Raw genomic sequence first — 17,077 nt, forward strand, 5'->3', positions numbered from 1 at the left:
CTACAAGGTCCCTTCTGACCTGACTTCTGTGATTCTATGGTGGCTCCTACGGCGGCTCTTGCTGCCAGTCCAGGAGGCCATGAAAGTGGGCATGTGCCCCCAGATTTACGCAAAGTGGGCTGTGCCGGGCTGTGCTCCAGACGAGTGGCGGAAGGTGCTAGGACCAGGAGCTATGCCCTCCCACTGCTCACCCAGCCGGGGCAGGGATGCGTGGGACGGTGCCACTGTGCTGCCTCAGACAAACGGTGCGGAGTGGCAGAAGCTGCTCCAGCCTCCCATGCCTCCCAGACAAGCTGCAGCTTTGCCTTGACTGGGCAAGCAGCGGCAGGGCATGGGGGCAGGCGCATGCCCTTGGATCAGGATGGGGCTGGTGCCACGGGCTATGGGGAATTTTAGGATGGTTGGAGCCTCTCCATAGCTCCCGCTCCACTGCGCTCTGCAGGGCCAGGGCTGTGCTCCGGACTGTGGCTGGGGCTAGCCGCCTGGAGCACAGCCCTGGCTCCACCCACCCCGCAGAGCACAGTCTGGAGGCACGTGGCTGGGGCTGGCCTGCTGGAGCACAGCATGACCCAGCCCACCATGAACAGATCTGGGGGCACACGGCCACTCTCATGCCCTCCTGAACCACCAGTGAGAGCTGCTGGAGGAGCCACTAGAAGAGCAGCTCCCGGACTGGTGGCGCACAGTGGCAGGAGCCCCCCTCCCCGAGTCCCGCAACCCCACGGGGAAGCTTGTCCTAACCCCAGCCCCAATCCTCACCTTGCTGTGGGGGCATTGATCTGCCCCCCCCATGCCCTTTCCCTCCCCACTCCATCCACCACAACAGACTTACCAGCTGGCGGCAGCTGCATCCAGGGTCAATGAGGACTGCTGCCTGTATAGTCCATGGCCGAATCTCCAAATCTCTCTGAATTGATTCAGAGGCTTTAGAATTGATTTGGACCTTTTAATGGGTCTCCCAATTCAATTTGGATTCGGAGATATGGCTGCCAAATCAGGCTGAATCTCCTCCAAATCAGATCAGCTACTGAAGCTTCACAAAGCCCTACAATTTACCCCCCATTCAGTGTCTGCACATGCATTTCAGTGCAGTTAATTACTCTGCCATAAGATAGTACTGTCCCCAACAGTACTATATTACAGTGAAATTATTTTATTGCACCCTAATACTAACACGTGTAGATGGCAATGCTTTACTGCACAGCTAATTAATCTACTCCGCAGTAAAGTGCACATGCAGATGCATCCCCCTTCTTTGAAGATTCCAGATAAGAAACTCACTTGTCCCTATTTATTTTTTTGTATATTCATGTATTTGTTTCATGTTCTGCTGGTGACGTAAAACTTGTGTGTGTTTCTTCCAGAATGCTAGTGATGGAATGTGGGCAAAGGACCTGGTCCTTTGACAAATAAGTCTTCAGTACCTGTTTGTACAACATACACGTGCCTCTTCATGTGCACATTAACACACACTCTCTCTCTCTCACATGCACACACACACACACACACACACACACACACACACACACACACACACACACACAGAGGCATGCAGAGTGTTTTCTGTTTCCTTGAGCCTACTTATTCTCATGCACACAAATCTGACAAATATTTAGACAGAGCTGATATAAAAAGGCCTTTCAGCGGCTTTTACTTTCTTCAAGAATAGTTTTGTATTAAACAGAATTATGAATAGTTCCTCTTATATCAAACTCAAGAGGCGCCTGTCTCACTCCCTTGATGGCACTGCCGACAGCAGTCCCTTTAAACCAGCACTACACCAGTTACAAAACCCTTGGCTTCCAGAAACAGAAAACACAGTCAGTGATCAGCGTCTGAATTGCATATCCACAGGAGGGGGAGCTTTACGCAGTTCTAAAGGAGGGACACTCTTCACTTAGCCTTGACTTAACAAGGTCTGTACATGCTATGGAAAAAAGATAGACTGTTTGTAGTTCTGGAATACAAGAGATAATTTAATGAGGAAACCTGCTTTTCATGCCAAGATAAGAATCAAAAGGCACTATAACACACAACTGAAATCTTTACCTTCTCAGAAATGCAATGAAACAGACTTGTTTAAAAAAAAAACCCTTTATACTGTGAATGTGCTTCAACTTATTGAAAAGGTGGCTGATCCTAATATCAACTGCTTGGAAGACAGATGCTGTCAGAATGTCAGTCCTCTGACACTAACCTGTCTTGTAGATCTCATAGCGCAGAGAGAAGCCAGCACCTTGCCGTGCGTAGTCTGAGGTGAACTTAATGTAGAGAGAGGAGCCTGAAGAGATGATGGTAGGAGGGGCAATGTTCCCACAGTGTTTGCCCAACAGATCTGCTGACTCGCTGTCGCCATCCCGTATCTCAATAAAATCATACCTATTAACAGAGTTGGAAAAGGAGACACAGACCACAGTCAAGGTGATATCACAGAATGTACAGAACGAATACGAGGTGCCCTGCTGTTTCTGGTACCCATACTCCATCCTTCTGGTTTGGTACTATGACCATATCACCCCATCTTGTTTTTACTCCATTTCCACAGCATTAAGCACAAGCTACTTCTCTTCACATCTAAGGCCTGACACCTGCCCTACCTAGCTTCTCTAATTTGCTGCACAGATATAAACAAGTTACTTAGACAAGTTACTTAACATGAATTTGCCACATTGATGAGGATTTATACTAAAAAATCACTTGGATGTTTTTGTAAATAATAATGCTAATTTCCTTACTAATACAAAGCGATGGGTGTGGGGATGGCTCTAAGAAAGAGTTGTCATTTGGACAATGATTATAAACACAACTATGTAAAGATCTAAGTATTAATAAAAAAGAAAGTAATATATTTGAGGGAAGAAGTGAGGAATAAAAAGAATTTGAGCTGATGATGGACTGCAAAGGGCTTATTATTATTGTTGTTGCAATTTGGTATTATTTTTATGGCAGGCAGCACTTAGAGGTCTATATTCCATTGTGCTAGGTGTTGCACAAACTGTAATGAAGAAATGGTCTAGGCCACAAAATTTAAGTTTAAGCAGTCAATCAGCTATTAGATAAAAACTCCCAAAAGCCCTGCTGAAGCATGTGAGCTATACAGACTCTCGGGAGCCAGGTCAAACTGGTACGATTCCTCTTCTGGTAAAGTGCTGGTTTGGGGGAGGGGGGTGTTCCACATCTATCAGCACCCCTAGATAACAAAGTGCTGCTTAAAGTTAAATTTTGTCGTCTAGACCATTTCTTCATTACAGCTTGTGCAACACCTATCACAATGGAGTATAGGCCTCTAAGTGCTGCCTGCCATCAAAATAATTCATGTGAGTAAATTAGCTCCCCTCAGTTTAGCATGTAGAAGGGACTGCAATCAACGGAGCAAAAATTCCAGATCCAAACACCTTCACAATTTGACCAGTTCACTCCGCATCAAAACACTGATTTTTACGTGGTGTACGGTGACATAACTCTGTTGACTTTAATGGAGCTTTAGCAATTTATACCAGCTGAGGCTCTTACACCCTCAGACTTTGTAGCTCAGGCCCATCTGTGCCACTGTGAACTACAATGCTGGAATGACACATCTTTTCAGTATTGCCGTCTGTTATCAGTAAAAAGGGATTCTTTCATTTCACTCAGAAGGTTGGCCCTTCCCTGTATTAATTCAGTATGAACGCCCTGTGGCTACTGAGCGACTAGTCCAATACTATTTGCCTCAACATATCAAAGCTGATGCAAACAAAAGTTGCAAGTTGTATTATTCTTCCTATAGATTATTTCTTTCATGAGGTTTTGATCCAATTAGAGAGGATAGCTAATTAACCAGAGACTGAAATCAACTGGGAGGCTATAAATATCTAGTTATGTATCTGCTGATTTATTAGGATCAATTAAGCTTTGGCTGTTAAACAAGTAATAAATGCACAGACAATATGCCCATGTCATTATTAAGTACAATATATCACATTAGATGTGCCATTCTACCAAAATGAAACAAGGTTCAATTTTTTGAGCCCAGTTTTTTCTCCTGCCCAGGCAGGGTGTCGGACTTGAAGATCTACAAGGTCCCTTCCAACCCGACTTCTATGATTCTATGAAGGTGGCCTAATGGCTAGAACTCTGCGTTGGCACACTAAAGACCTGCATTCCAGTTGTGTGGGGTAATTTTGGCCAAGTTGCTTCAGCTGTGTGTTTGTGTTACCTTATCTGTAAGGCAAGACTAATAACTGATCTCCTTTGTGAATCACTTGGAGGTCTGTGGATGAAAAGCTCTTTATATGAACTAGGAGCTATTATTGTTATTTACCAGTTCCTCCAAAGTACCGCGTGAAACACTAAATATATGTATTAAATTATGGTCACAAATTATAAACTCAATCCTGTATTAGATCCAGCATTTGCTGTTCAACTTGTCACCGGGGTGCCCAAGTGCCATTTATGCGACTACTTGAAAGCCCAAAGCATGGGGGCCATATTCCTGGGTTATAGACATAAGAGCACGTTTTAAGAATCTGATCAGGATCTGAGAATCCTTTTGAACCCCCTGGAGCTTTCACCCTGGCCCATGCCTAACGGCAGATGTCTGGTATTGTATGTTGTAGATAAACAGGTATTACATGAACATAGTGTTCCTCAGCAGTCTTTCACACTCACTCTCCTTTCCTCTCTTCTTTCCGCAACAAGTGTCTGGTGCACTAGTATTTACAGAAAACTACCCCTCTCTCTTCCGTTGTTTATTTGCTTTGCATCAACCTGTTAAAACAACATGCTACAGATCTTCTCAAGAGGAACAGGAAAGCAGAGAAATGTTACACGCTGCCAGAAATCTGACTTTCTACTTTGTCACAAGATCCTCTGTTTGGGAATCCAGGGTTGAAAGAAGTAGCTCGTTGGACACAGAATGATTCTCATGTGACTCATTCCTGTTCTGCAAGATGCACAACATCAAGCAACAACCCCAAAACAAACTTACAGGAACTGAATGTGCTGGTCTCTGAGGAAAAGGGTCGAGTGGGCTCAGTTTCACTCCTTTTTGGGAATTAATCAGGCTGAGTGCCAACTGAAAAATGCCTGCAGCTAAAGCCCTATCTACACTGGGCCCGGAACAAGAGTGAGCTGTAACTAGCCAGCCTCTGACTTGGTTGCAGTTTGGGTGGCCAATGTAAAACCCACATTAAAAAACTCATTTTTAAAAGAGTGGTCTAGGAAGAATATTCAGTGGAGTAAATCCACAGCTGGCACACTGCAGATCTGGCTCCATTTAATTCTATTCTACACAACTTCTCATTGAGTCATTCGCATATTATCTGAATTCCTTCAAGGGGTATGGTGAGCAACCTGGCTAATATTTGGTCACATGTGGTTTCTTCTCTCTTTCATCTGCTCCCCAGGGGGAAAACTGTGTATGCAGTATAGTGCTTTCTTTTAGTAGTGTTTTCTCAATTTGTGTTTTTTTTAGCTGGTTAGTTTGTTTAAACTGCAACTGAGCAAGTAGTGGAGACATTTTTTTCCCTGTGAATATCTGCTCAATTTCAAAAGAAAATTCTGATCTAACCACATTTGCAACCCTTTCACATTCAGAGGATATCCATCTGCTTGGAGGGTATAGCATGAATACTTGAATATCTGAGAAGCCTGAATTTCAAACAATATTTTGATTGTTAACATTTCTATTCGTACTGCATCAGCTGCAACTCAGTAAGTCAAATTACATTGTTTCTGTTCGCTTGGTCACCCACTCAGCAAAAATTTTCTGCTATTTGATTGTAAAATTTACAGTTCATGCTTTCTTCATTGTATAAATAATATATCCAATCAGTACTGTGAAACACTGTCATGTGATTTTTCAAATTAGCCAGTACGGCCTGAACTAACAATATCTGCAACAAACCCTTGGCCAAGATTGACTTCCTATGTGAATCTGTGAATAATTTCAGTAAAACCTAACATTTGAGAATTCCACAATCTGCCCATGGACAGTTTGCAAATAGAAAGAATGACAAAATTAAGCTAATAAGAAAATCATTGGGAAACATTTGTTCCTCCTTTAGCTAAACAGTACTTGGCCTCATCCAAACATCTAACAGAAATTTCTGAGACAGAAGATAAGCTTTTAACAAGCTGAGTCTTACAAAAAATAAATAAATAAACCCTATAAAAGCCTGTACGAGGTTAGGAGATGACTTCTGCCAAATGTGAAATTAATATAAACACATAAGGATTTTCCTTTTGCTTTTGTTAAAAAAAGTCTGGCCTGAACCCTGCTTATTCAGATAAAATTTTCATTATGTTTCTATAGTGCCTATAAAGAGTTGCGAAGTGAGAGAACATTCATACCATGCTATTTCTCCTGCCCAGAGGTACTTAAGAGCTCTCACTTTCTTTCCTACTTAGACTTCATGCTTTATGCCTTAAAAGGGAAATAGCAAAAATAAGGAGTCTAAAAATTTCATGCGTTTAAACAAGCATCCAGGCCAATCCCCACAAGACTGCTCTTTTTTGTTTCTCACTTAGGTTCTGTCCACAAATTTGCCCTAAATCAATCATGTTAAACGGCAGTTCTCTTAATGCTGGGTCACTGGCCAAACCATGTTAAAATCTGGTTTTCCTAGAACATTGCTTATGGTGAGCTTGAAAAGTTTCCAGACTTGATTCCTTTTCCAGTGTGAAAAAAAAGGAATGAAAACCCACAAAAACAGTAAGGATGTCTTCTGCACTAGTGGCTTCATTTCCAGACAGTTACGGAACAACTCGTTGGTGGGTGGTGCAGCTTAGTGGTATGATGGCATCCAGACTGTCTCAGCCAATCACCAGATAGTGGGTTTTCAGTCATATACATCCTGTAATTCCACTGGTTAAGTAAACAGAACCCAATACATGGCACACGTATACTGGTTAGCTGAATTCAGACCACATCAACACTGAGAAAACTGCTGATTTTGACAGAGGAGGGAAAAATAACATAGCCGTTCCTTCCCCAACCTAGGCTTCCTCCTGACAAGCCAGTGATAAAAATGGCTGGCCCAATCGTTAACATCCATTGCAAAAAGTATGGTCAATGGATTAACTATGTTTTCTTAGATGGCTGCTGACCACAACTGATGGCAGCTGACCACAGTTTCTCCATCAGCAAGACAACTATTTTTCAACAGCAGCTTAAGGAGAAAGGGGGGTTGTTGGGTTTGAAAGAGCCTCAAACACAGTACTTTTGTCTGCGTTGTGCATACATCAGCTATGGTGTTTTGTGAGGCAGACAGCCAAAGTCCAAGTGCTTTCAATTATCCAGGCAATGGGGTGGGAGAAAGAGGGAGGTGCAGGGAATATATGCACAGCTGCTCTTCTTGAAACTGTTAAACAAAATGAGCTAGTAAAGGTCTAGCACCTCCAAATATTGTATTTTATTAAAGATTCGTGCCTAATAGAACGTGATCCTCCTTTCCTGACAGTAAGAGAGCTTTTATAAACCAATATAAGGCACTTACTAATATGTCTGTTACTCACATTCTCTTCTTTTTCCTTAGAGCTAACCCAGTCTGTTTTAGTATCTTGCTCTTCTGCATTTTCCCTATTTGTAAGTAACTTTGCTCTTGGCCCTTAGAACACTACAGGCAAAAACAAAGACAAACAGACTGCCCTGCTGCAGTTTGCAGTATTCAGGAGAAAGCCACTGCTACCTAAAATCTTCCTATGGCTTGGCCCCAAAACAACACCCAAGACACACTCCTAGGTAGCTTGCTCCTTAGTATTTGGCAACAGTGATAGCTGTGCCGTAAGAGTCCATTAGAGCTACCACCTAGCACCATCTTCCAAGAAAATTAACTGCCTCAAAAACCAAGACACATCCAGAAAGAACTTAACTTGGTAACCGTAACCTGCCACTGCTGAACACCACAGTACAGCCCAAACTTCAGATTCTGGCTACTGAGTGCAAGATACAGGATCACTGAAAGCCCCATCATTCATATCCCGAGGCCAGCAACATCAAAGCAAGATTAAATGACACTGGCAAGGAAAGCATACGCTACTGGTAGCACAGGGAGGACGGAAGGGAAGACAGAGCTCTAGGCGTGACAAAGCTGGAAGGGAAAACTAGCTCATATTAGGAATAAAGACCATCAGTCTGTACCTGCTACTTCCCAGAACAAAACAACTTAAACCTAGCTCCAAACCTGGATAATTAGCTAGCTTTCCAGACTGTAAGTCACACAAAGCTTTCGCTTAGTATTTCCTCCATCTCGCCTTGCTTGCCATCTGAAAGAGGTGAGATATTAGACACACCCTTGTCCTATTTTCAGGCTGTCTCATGAAGACACTATTTTTCTAGAGATGGGAAAGGTATGAGCTGAACTTCCCCAACATTTCATTATTAGTTTTATTTATAGGCATTCCATGGCGTTCATGGCTCCAGTATCTCAGCACCTGGCAAACATTAATGAATGTATCCTCACAAGACCCTGTAAGGTAAGAAAGTTGAGAAGATCAGTGACTTATCCAAGGTCACACAGGAAGTCTGCAGCACAGCCAAGAATAGAATTGAGACTTGATTAGACAGATTATATTATATGAGACTCTTCAAGGCTGGAGAGATCAACAAGCAGATACAGACAGACAGGTACTGATTAGATCCTAACATTCCCAAATTTGGGAATGTTCACTGTTGGTTCAGGCCTCCTAGCCCTGCATACACTCCTCCTGCCTCACGCTGATTTATGACAGTATCTCCTAGCCAGGCTACTTGGAAGAGGGGAAGCATAGGGGGAAAAAAAATCACAGTTCTGGTGAAAATTCAACCAAAAGGACTAATACTTTGCCAAGTAATGCCAGTACAAAACCTGAGAGCCAGAAGTTCTGCCAGACAATCTAAAGCTTCCTTTCAGAATACCTATTTCTCAAATTTCTGTGAAAAGAATGAGTGATTTTAAGTGCTTTAAGAAAATGGTATTTTGTGCTGATGCTGTCAGAACGGTGAATAAACCATTTTATTAAAAAAAAAATTATGGAACAGCTTGATTTCAGGTTGGGAAGAAGGCAATGTAGCAGCAACTCTGTGTAATGCTGATGGTTAGCAGCAGACAGAATTAATGTCATTATATTATGGTTGGCTTAGTCAATTGCTCTGATGTCACCACCCAGCATCCTGCTGTTTCATAAAATGCCTTCAAATCAGATTGTTATTTCAGGGGTAGCTATGAAGTAGAGAATTTTGTAAGTGCAAAAGTTTCCAGTGACTTTTATAGACAATTAAGCAACAGAAGAATACAAACAGCACAAATCAAATTGCTGCAAAATATATTGATGATTTTAAGTAGAATATTTATGGTCAGGAAGCATGAAATTTAGTTTTCTGATGACATCACAGCTATGGAAAATGATAAGATCTATGATAAGAATATGATCTTATATTAGATGCAAATGGAATTTTATCTATAGCCATTAAGTATATATAGCAGATGGATTTGACTCTCTTCTGATTTACACTGGTTTTATACGGGTGAAGTCATTACTAATTTGCACTGGGATGAGAAAACAATTAGGCATGTGCATAGGTCTTTGTCTCTCGATCTGTGTGTAGACAAAAAGAGTGTAATTCTAATCTTCACCTTAATCATTTATATCAGCATAAAGTGGCCACAGAATGCTAATTTAGAATGATACTGTTTAGTCCAGTTTGATCCTGATGCAAACAAATATATATGATACAGAATAGTAGAAAATAAAAGCTTACAAGACCTGATTCTCATCTTATGTATGTTGAAGCAAATCAGATAGGATTTGACTAGAGACAATGGGGTTGCAATGGTCAAAAACTGGTATAACAAGAAAAAAAAACTAGGCCTGTGGTTGGATAGTATTAGTATGTTTTTGTTTGTATGCATATTATTTATAGATGCATATACTCTATGCATGTGTGGGTGGGCTTATATGCATAACTGCTGAAACAGTTTCTTTGAAAACTGCTTTAAATTTGTTACACGTAGTTTCAGTCTTATGTATCTAGGGCACACTGAGTTTTACAATTATTCAACTATGTTTTGGGCTATCTTTTAACTCTTCCTAACTAAATGACTAGAACTTGTGAAAAGAGACGAACTCTACCTTCCAGCTCAGAAAAATGTGTATGCATTTGTGTGGAGCGAGAAAGAGAGAATGACCCAAAACAGATTGAAAGACTTCTTCCAAAATGCCTTGAAGACAAGAAAATGGAAACTACAAAATAGCATCTATTTATAATCACTGGGAGTATTTTCAACCCCATGTTTGCACCGCCAAAATAAGGAGTCTTGCAGCAATTACAGTATGTTATGTGAAAACCAGTCAAACATATCTTGCAAAAAAGAGTATCAAAGATTTTTAAAACTGCTTCTTTGGCAAGTTTAAGTTCAGATGAAAATTTTGCTTCTGCCTCCCATTAGCCCCTATGCTCCAAAATGAACACTGAATACTCCCCCCACTGTTTTTTTATCATTCTTCGTCAGGCTGCATTCCTGAGGCACCGCTGCCAGATCTCTGCAGAAAGGAGCGTTGGAGTAGAGAAGCGCTCTCATCTGGGGCATGTCTGGAAAACCGTTCATTTTATAAGAAAACAAGATGTGCTAATATGCACTTTAGGGGTTTTCTGCAGGCTGTTATTCAGGAGTTACATATACATGGCTGTTTAGTTTTATTTCTGTCTCTAAAGCCATCTCTCTAAATGCTGCACCCTCTGTCTTTAGCTACATGGCTCTCCTATGGCAAGATGTCTTTAGTATTTTAGAAAACAAAACCAAAAAAAAGGAATTGCAAGAAAATCAGGAATAAAATGCACGAAGTACATCAAGAATCATGCCTGCATGCCACATTGTTCTGCTTTCTGCTATAGTTGTAATAGAACTGAACCAACTTACAGCCCTTTCACAGACACTTGAGAAACTTCATTGACATCTTCCTAGTTCTGATAGAATCCATCTGTGGAAAGACTTAGACTTTGGTTTCCATTTCATTATACTGTCACCACTCACTCGCAGTTGATCAGTAAGCAAAAAAACTACAATAAATAAAGAGACCATTATAAGGAGAAGAATGTGCACTGCAGAAAGAAAGGCAGACAATCAGTGAGAAGACTGAGCTGTTATCAGATCCCATACTCAGGGATGGAACAATTTCTCCACCTAAGATATAAAGCCTATACTATGAAGTTTGGTCTCACTTCCGCCATCCAAACTCTCAGTGCATCTACACCTACCCCTGCTCTGCAGTAGCAGCACTGTCCCATCTGCTGGCAGAGCTACTCCATCTCTGCCAAGCAAAGTAAGGCTTCTGCTGCCACCTGGCAGCCAAGTGAAGATACATTAGACACTCCCATGACTTCCACCCGCTACTGTAGTCCCTTCAGCAGCTGGTGCCTTCCCAGATTTAAGAATGATGCAAAGGAGTCTTCGAAGGAGCTGATCTCTTGAGATGGCTTCTCTCACTCAGCAGTTTCTCTCTCTCATCCAGTGTGTGTTCTGGCTCCTTCCTAACAGATGAATTATGGAAGGCACTGTCCTAGCTGTTTCCTAAGAGGTATGACAGGGTGTATTACCAATAGAACAAACAATATTGCCTGAACATCAGGACAGCCACTTGCTTCATCCCTCAAGAACACTACCATTAACTTCCATGAAATCATAAACATGTTGGCCAATGTTGGAAAGCAGAGTTTGGTAACAGACCTATCCAGGGTTTCCTGTTGTCTTTTAAACAACCTGCATTTTTGCCTATCTAGACATAATTGTGCACATTAGTCATTTGCCAGAGTACTGGAGAGGGCACTGGCAAATCTGTATTTTGAAAAAGAAGGCTGCTTGAGTCTCTAGAAATAGATAGGGGCTGAAGTGGGAGAAAAGGTATATCCACTAGGGCAAGGGTGGGCAATTATTTTGGGTGGAGGGCTGCTTACTGAGTTTTGGCAAGCCATCGAGGGCCGCATGACAGGCAGCCAGGGGCAGATAAATATTAATTTTCTAAATTTTTTAGGGGCTCTGCAGGCTGGATAGAATGGCCTGGCGGGCTGCATTCGGCCGCGGGCTGCATTTTGCCCACCCCTGCACTAGGGCCTCTGCCTGCTGGAATCCATTGCTCATGGAGTGGCCAAAACTGTGTGTCCTGCACGAGATCTTCCTCCATAATCAGCCTGCAGCGCTCCACAGATACCAGCCTGGCCCTGGAGGGTAGGCGGGGTAGTGTTTGGTAACGAAAGAACTAAGCAAGTACCTGTACTTCTGGATGGCATAACACAGAAGACTGGTCTACCTGACTCCTTCTTTTGCTAGCAGAGTGAAGCACGACCTTGTTTGGAAAATTGGGATGTAGTGTAGAGAAGGCCAGAGAGGAAAAAAAAACAGAGGAAGAATCAGAAGGAGCAATGAGTGGGAACAGGATTGTGACAATTGATATATATCAATCTTAATGAAGAAAGATTGGACAATAATCTACTGCTCCAGGATACTGACCTCTCCCTGCTGACCCACAAACAAGAGCCCTGCCACTTCTCTGTCTAGAGATATTTCTTTTAAATTGATCTTTTGTTTCACTCTCTCTCAGTTTCCAACATGTGTCTGCTTTGCCCTAACAGTTCAGCCACAGAGTGTTTACACGTCTTTCTCAGCTTGCAAGGCTTTGGTTCAGCTTCATCGGCACTAAAGGCAAGAAAATTCTGTGTGTAAGTGTGTGTATGCGTGATGAATCAATTATTTCCTCTGACACTCTATTACTATAGTCCTCGCATCTCCGGATTCCAGATGAAAAGGGAAGACAGGGAGGGGGCTGGGGAGAGTAGGGAGGTCTCCCTCCATTGAGCTGTGGGACATCAGAAGAAATTCCAAGCTGCCATATTTAGAGAGACACAGAGATACATCGCCCCTTGATCAACTGCCAGAAACTGTAGGCTTCATGACAGAAAAAAGTCAAAGGAAAAGTAATGGCCACAAAAGAAATCTTAACAAAAATAAAATAAAATAAAATAAAATAAAATAAAATAAAAAGGGCCAAAATAACTAAGCAAGCTACAGTGAACAAAGGATGCTGGTAGGTTATCTCCATTGTGACACATGGGGCAACAAGGTAAGAGACTGGGATTTACTCCCTGCTACCATCCCCTGCTATAGGTGAAGGTTATCAAGTCTGATACCCTTATCACAGACTGTGGTCATTAGCCTGTTTCTCATAGCTTCTGTTACCCCTTCATTTCATTTAAAAATAAAACATTTATGTAAAACCTAATACAAAACTCACAAATGCAGGCATATCTGAAGAAGGAGGTTAGGACACATGCCCCAAAGTCCTTGACAGAAAATCAGATTATTCTGCCTCTGTCATCAACTCCTAACACTGAATCTCCACCGATTTCTGACCCACTGGCTCTTCTTGCTCTTTGAAAAGTTCTTTCTGCAGTGCCCTGAAGTGGATCTGGGAGTCACAGCCGGTGTTTGCTGTGGATGGTGCTTTTTTATTGTCAGTGAATGAATGCACATGCACTCCTAGCCTCAGGAAAGGAGAGTGCCCAGTAGACTTCTTCATGGCTACAAGAAATGCAGTCATTTAATGTCCTCTGTTCTTCCTTTAAGACCGAGGGTCAAGAGTCAGCTATAGTATATAATCCGATACAGATGTTGATGGCTCATCCCCTTCCTATACAAAATTTTTAACGCTTTGTGCTTTTTGCTATTAAGGTAATTAACTCTCTGGCATCTTTGCTGTATATATTTTTCCTATTAATTTCCCGCTACCTCAGGTTTAGCTGGCTGTGACTTAAAGAGCTTATTAGATATGGGCATCCTTTTCTCTGACCTGGTACTACCTTAAAAAAAATAAAAAGTGAATTGCAATAGCTTAACAGTGATATATGTGGATCCCATGAATCTCTCAGGGCTTTAAAAAAGCCAAGTACTGTAGTATTCATAAAGATTTTTCTGCTAACCTAGCATAGAAAGGGCTCGACACGGTGTGCCTGAATTGATATATCAAACAGTGCTTTAAAATGAGTTGATGGTGCATTACGAATCAAGTCAGCTATTAGCTCAGCTGCAATTCCACTGCAATCAAATTATGATTTACAATATACTATGACATCACTATTCAGTGTATTGTGTAACAGCTCAGTTTCAAAAAGAATCCAAATGCTAGTCTGATAAGAAAAGATAGTCTTTTTCATATAATTCAAAAAAGTCCTTTGCAAACCTTGAACCAAAGGCAGTCAGAAATTTCCTCTGGATTCAATGATTTTTTTGGCATTCAGTTTCTTCTATTTACTATGGATTTTACACCTGTTAGCAGAATTCACAACTGGGTGGAAGAGGAGAACTTAAACTGTGTTCTTAGATAAGCACTGGGCATTATGCTTAGCAACTCCAACCTGAGGCTGAGTGGTATTAAGAGAGCGTCCTTTTTTAAGGAATTCAATCATCTGCAGAAATTTCTCCACTGCTTAGCAATATCTGAGTTAAACAAATGAGCGCCCAGGGTCAAAGCAGAGGCAGGACAAGAACACATATATTCCAGCTCCTTAACAGTAAGACCCTCATTTCTTTCAGATAGTTAGAATATATATATTATAAATTTAAAAAAACAACGTGCACCGAAGGCAAATGGATCCTTATTAAAAGCCTGATTCAGTGCCAGGGGCATCAAGGTATAGCAGGGGTGTCAGCCATAAGATCCATAGGCCAAATCCAGCCTGTGGTGCTGTATGATTTGACCTGTGCATCTCAGACCAGTGCCAGGCACTGCATACAGCATGTGGTATCAGTCTGGTGCACAGACTGGAACTGGCGCCATGGACACTGCATACAGCCCAGGGAGCCACCATGGGGAACATGTTGTGCTCCATTGGACCAGCCCTGACCACTAGCTCTGGGGCCAGTTCGGATCAGATCAGGCCATACTGGAGCCAGCACACAGAGCCAGACCAATAGGGTACTGTATGCAGCACATGCCCTGTGCCAGCCCCCTGTGCTGTGTATAGGATGTGAGGCTAGTCTAGCCTTGTACACTGCCTACAGCATGTGCCAGCCCTGCTCCAGGGGCTTGTGCTGCAGGCAGCGTATGGGGCTGGCATGGGATATGTGTTCCATGCTGCACCTGGCTGAACCAGCTCTGTGCACTGGCTCTGGCATGGCCCTATCCAGCCTGCGGACTGGCCCAGCAACGCTCATCTGGCTCATGGGGTTGGATGAATTTGATACTCTGATGTAAAAACTCCTACTGACTTCACTGGGCCTTGGACAAGACCCAGAGCTGTCCCTAGGGATGTGCAGGGCCCAGGACATATCAGCCCGTGTAGGGCTGGGGGGTGGCGACAGCCGGAGTTGGGGGCGGGGGGGTGAGCAGCTGCAGTGTGGAGCCGGCAGTGCACAGCAGCCACGACAGGGCCTGTATGGCACTGTTCACGGTGCCCCCCAAAGCGCAGGGCCCGGCGCAGTCACCCTGATTCGCCCCACCCCGGGACAGTCCTGATAAGACTCATAACAATATTTTTAAAGATTGAGCAACTTCCATGATATCTCATTGTTTAAAAAAAGTACTCTCCTCTTGCATAAGTACTATTACACCAGTATTATCGAATGGAAAACTGAAGCAGAAAGAAGAGATTAAGGACCCTTTCAACAAAGGCATTTTGGTGCCTAGCTCCTATCAATTTGAGGATCTGCATCTCAGCAATTTGGTCAAAGTTACACAGCCAGTCAGGGGCCCTGCCACAAATAGGACCCAGACGGACTGACTTCTGATCCTTTGCAGAACCCCACTAGCATTTCAGTATTTGTGGTTATTTTCAGCTTATTTGTAATGAGATTACTTTATTACTTTCATATTGGATTTTCATTATGTGTAGTCAATAAAGATACAAGAAAAATAGAGAAAAAATACCTAAGGGCTACAGTGTGGCTTGAACTATGTGCCTGTGAAAGGCAATCTATCTGGATCTTGGGTTCAGGTGTACGAAAGTAATCAGAAGTACTTCTCTGCCTGTTCCCACTCCAGGGCAGGGGGTCTGTGTGTGGTCAGAACACCAAAGCCTTTCTCTCAGCTGCTGATCACAGATGATGAACCAGTGGAGAGTGAGAAGAAATTTACTGAGAGGCTAGGCCAGAAGTGAACTGCTGCCCACAAGCAACAAGGAGGAAGCAGGAAAGGAATTGTGGTTTAAAAGGTGTATCTGTGAGGCTTCTTTGCTTTTGGGGATGTGGGTAACATTACAGCCTAAGCCTGAATTTGTAACAGCTCAGTCTGCAAAATATTGTGCAGACCTGGAAGCTGACTCTCCTACACCCAGAAGACATGGTAGACTAGTGTGGCTTGATCAATAAAAAACAGCACTTCTTCAGCCTCACTGGTTTCTGCAGAATTGAGAACTTCATCTATAGTTCAAGAAAAATGCTCGTGACCTTATGACCAGGGATCCAGGTTTTCCATTTCCTTCAGAGAGATGCGGATTTTCCCCTTTCAAGGAGAAAAATTAGGATGTTCCCCTCTGAAGCAGGGAAACTGTGGGCTTCCCCTTTAGCAAATCAGCTCTCCACAGGCTGGTAGAGTTCCAGCCTGCAACAAGCTGCTTGCAAAAAGGGTACAAAATCCTAAAACCTTTCTGCTAGGGAGAGGGGAGAGAAAGGGGGAGGAGGAGAGGGAGGGGATGAAGCAGGGATGGGCAAAATATGGCCCACGGGCCAGATCCGGCCCACCAAGCCATTCTATCTGGCCCACGGGGCCCCTCAAAAAGTTAGAAAATTAATATTTATCTGCTCCTGGCTGCCTGTCAAAGACAACAGGAGCCAGGGGCCATAGGAGCCAGGGGGAGCTGGCAGCAGGATGCAGCTGCCCAGCCCTGCCCACCCGCAGCCATTTTCCTGCCTCACTGCCCTCCAGTGCTCCAGCACCACATGGCTCCCAGCTGTATCACCGGACAGGAAGCACAGGGCCCACACCAGTACCCAGGGGGTAGATGTGTGTGTCTGTATGTGTGTGCGCTCATGCGTGTGTGTTCATAGGGCGAGTCCCACATGCACACCACATACATATGCAGCCCCCCACATCCCTCCCTTGCACTGCCATACACGCAGACCCCCACACC

At 43.2% G+C, this 17,077-nt stretch overlaps 1 protein-coding gene across 1 annotated transcript in view; it reads right to left on the reverse strand.

Annotated features, from left to right (window-relative positions):
- NRP2 (neuropilin 2) overlaps positions 1–17,077 on the reverse strand; it is a 135,722-nt gene that overhangs the window by 98,062 nt on the left and 20,583 nt on the right. The window contains exon 3 of the mRNA XM_019522907.1: positions 2,198–2,379. Within this exon, the coding sequence (XP_019378452.1) occupies positions 2,198–2,379 (182 nt within the window). The remainder of the gene's footprint in view (positions 1–2,197; positions 2,380–17,077) is intronic.

The sequence above is a fragment of the Gavialis gangeticus genome, unplaced genomic scaffold (assembly GCF_001723915.1).
Source record: "Gavialis gangeticus isolate Ggan-Ray unplaced genomic scaffold, GavGan_comp1, whole genome shotgun sequence".
NCBI classification, from domain to species: Eukaryota; Metazoa; Chordata; order Crocodylia; family Gavialidae; genus Gavialis; species Gavialis gangeticus.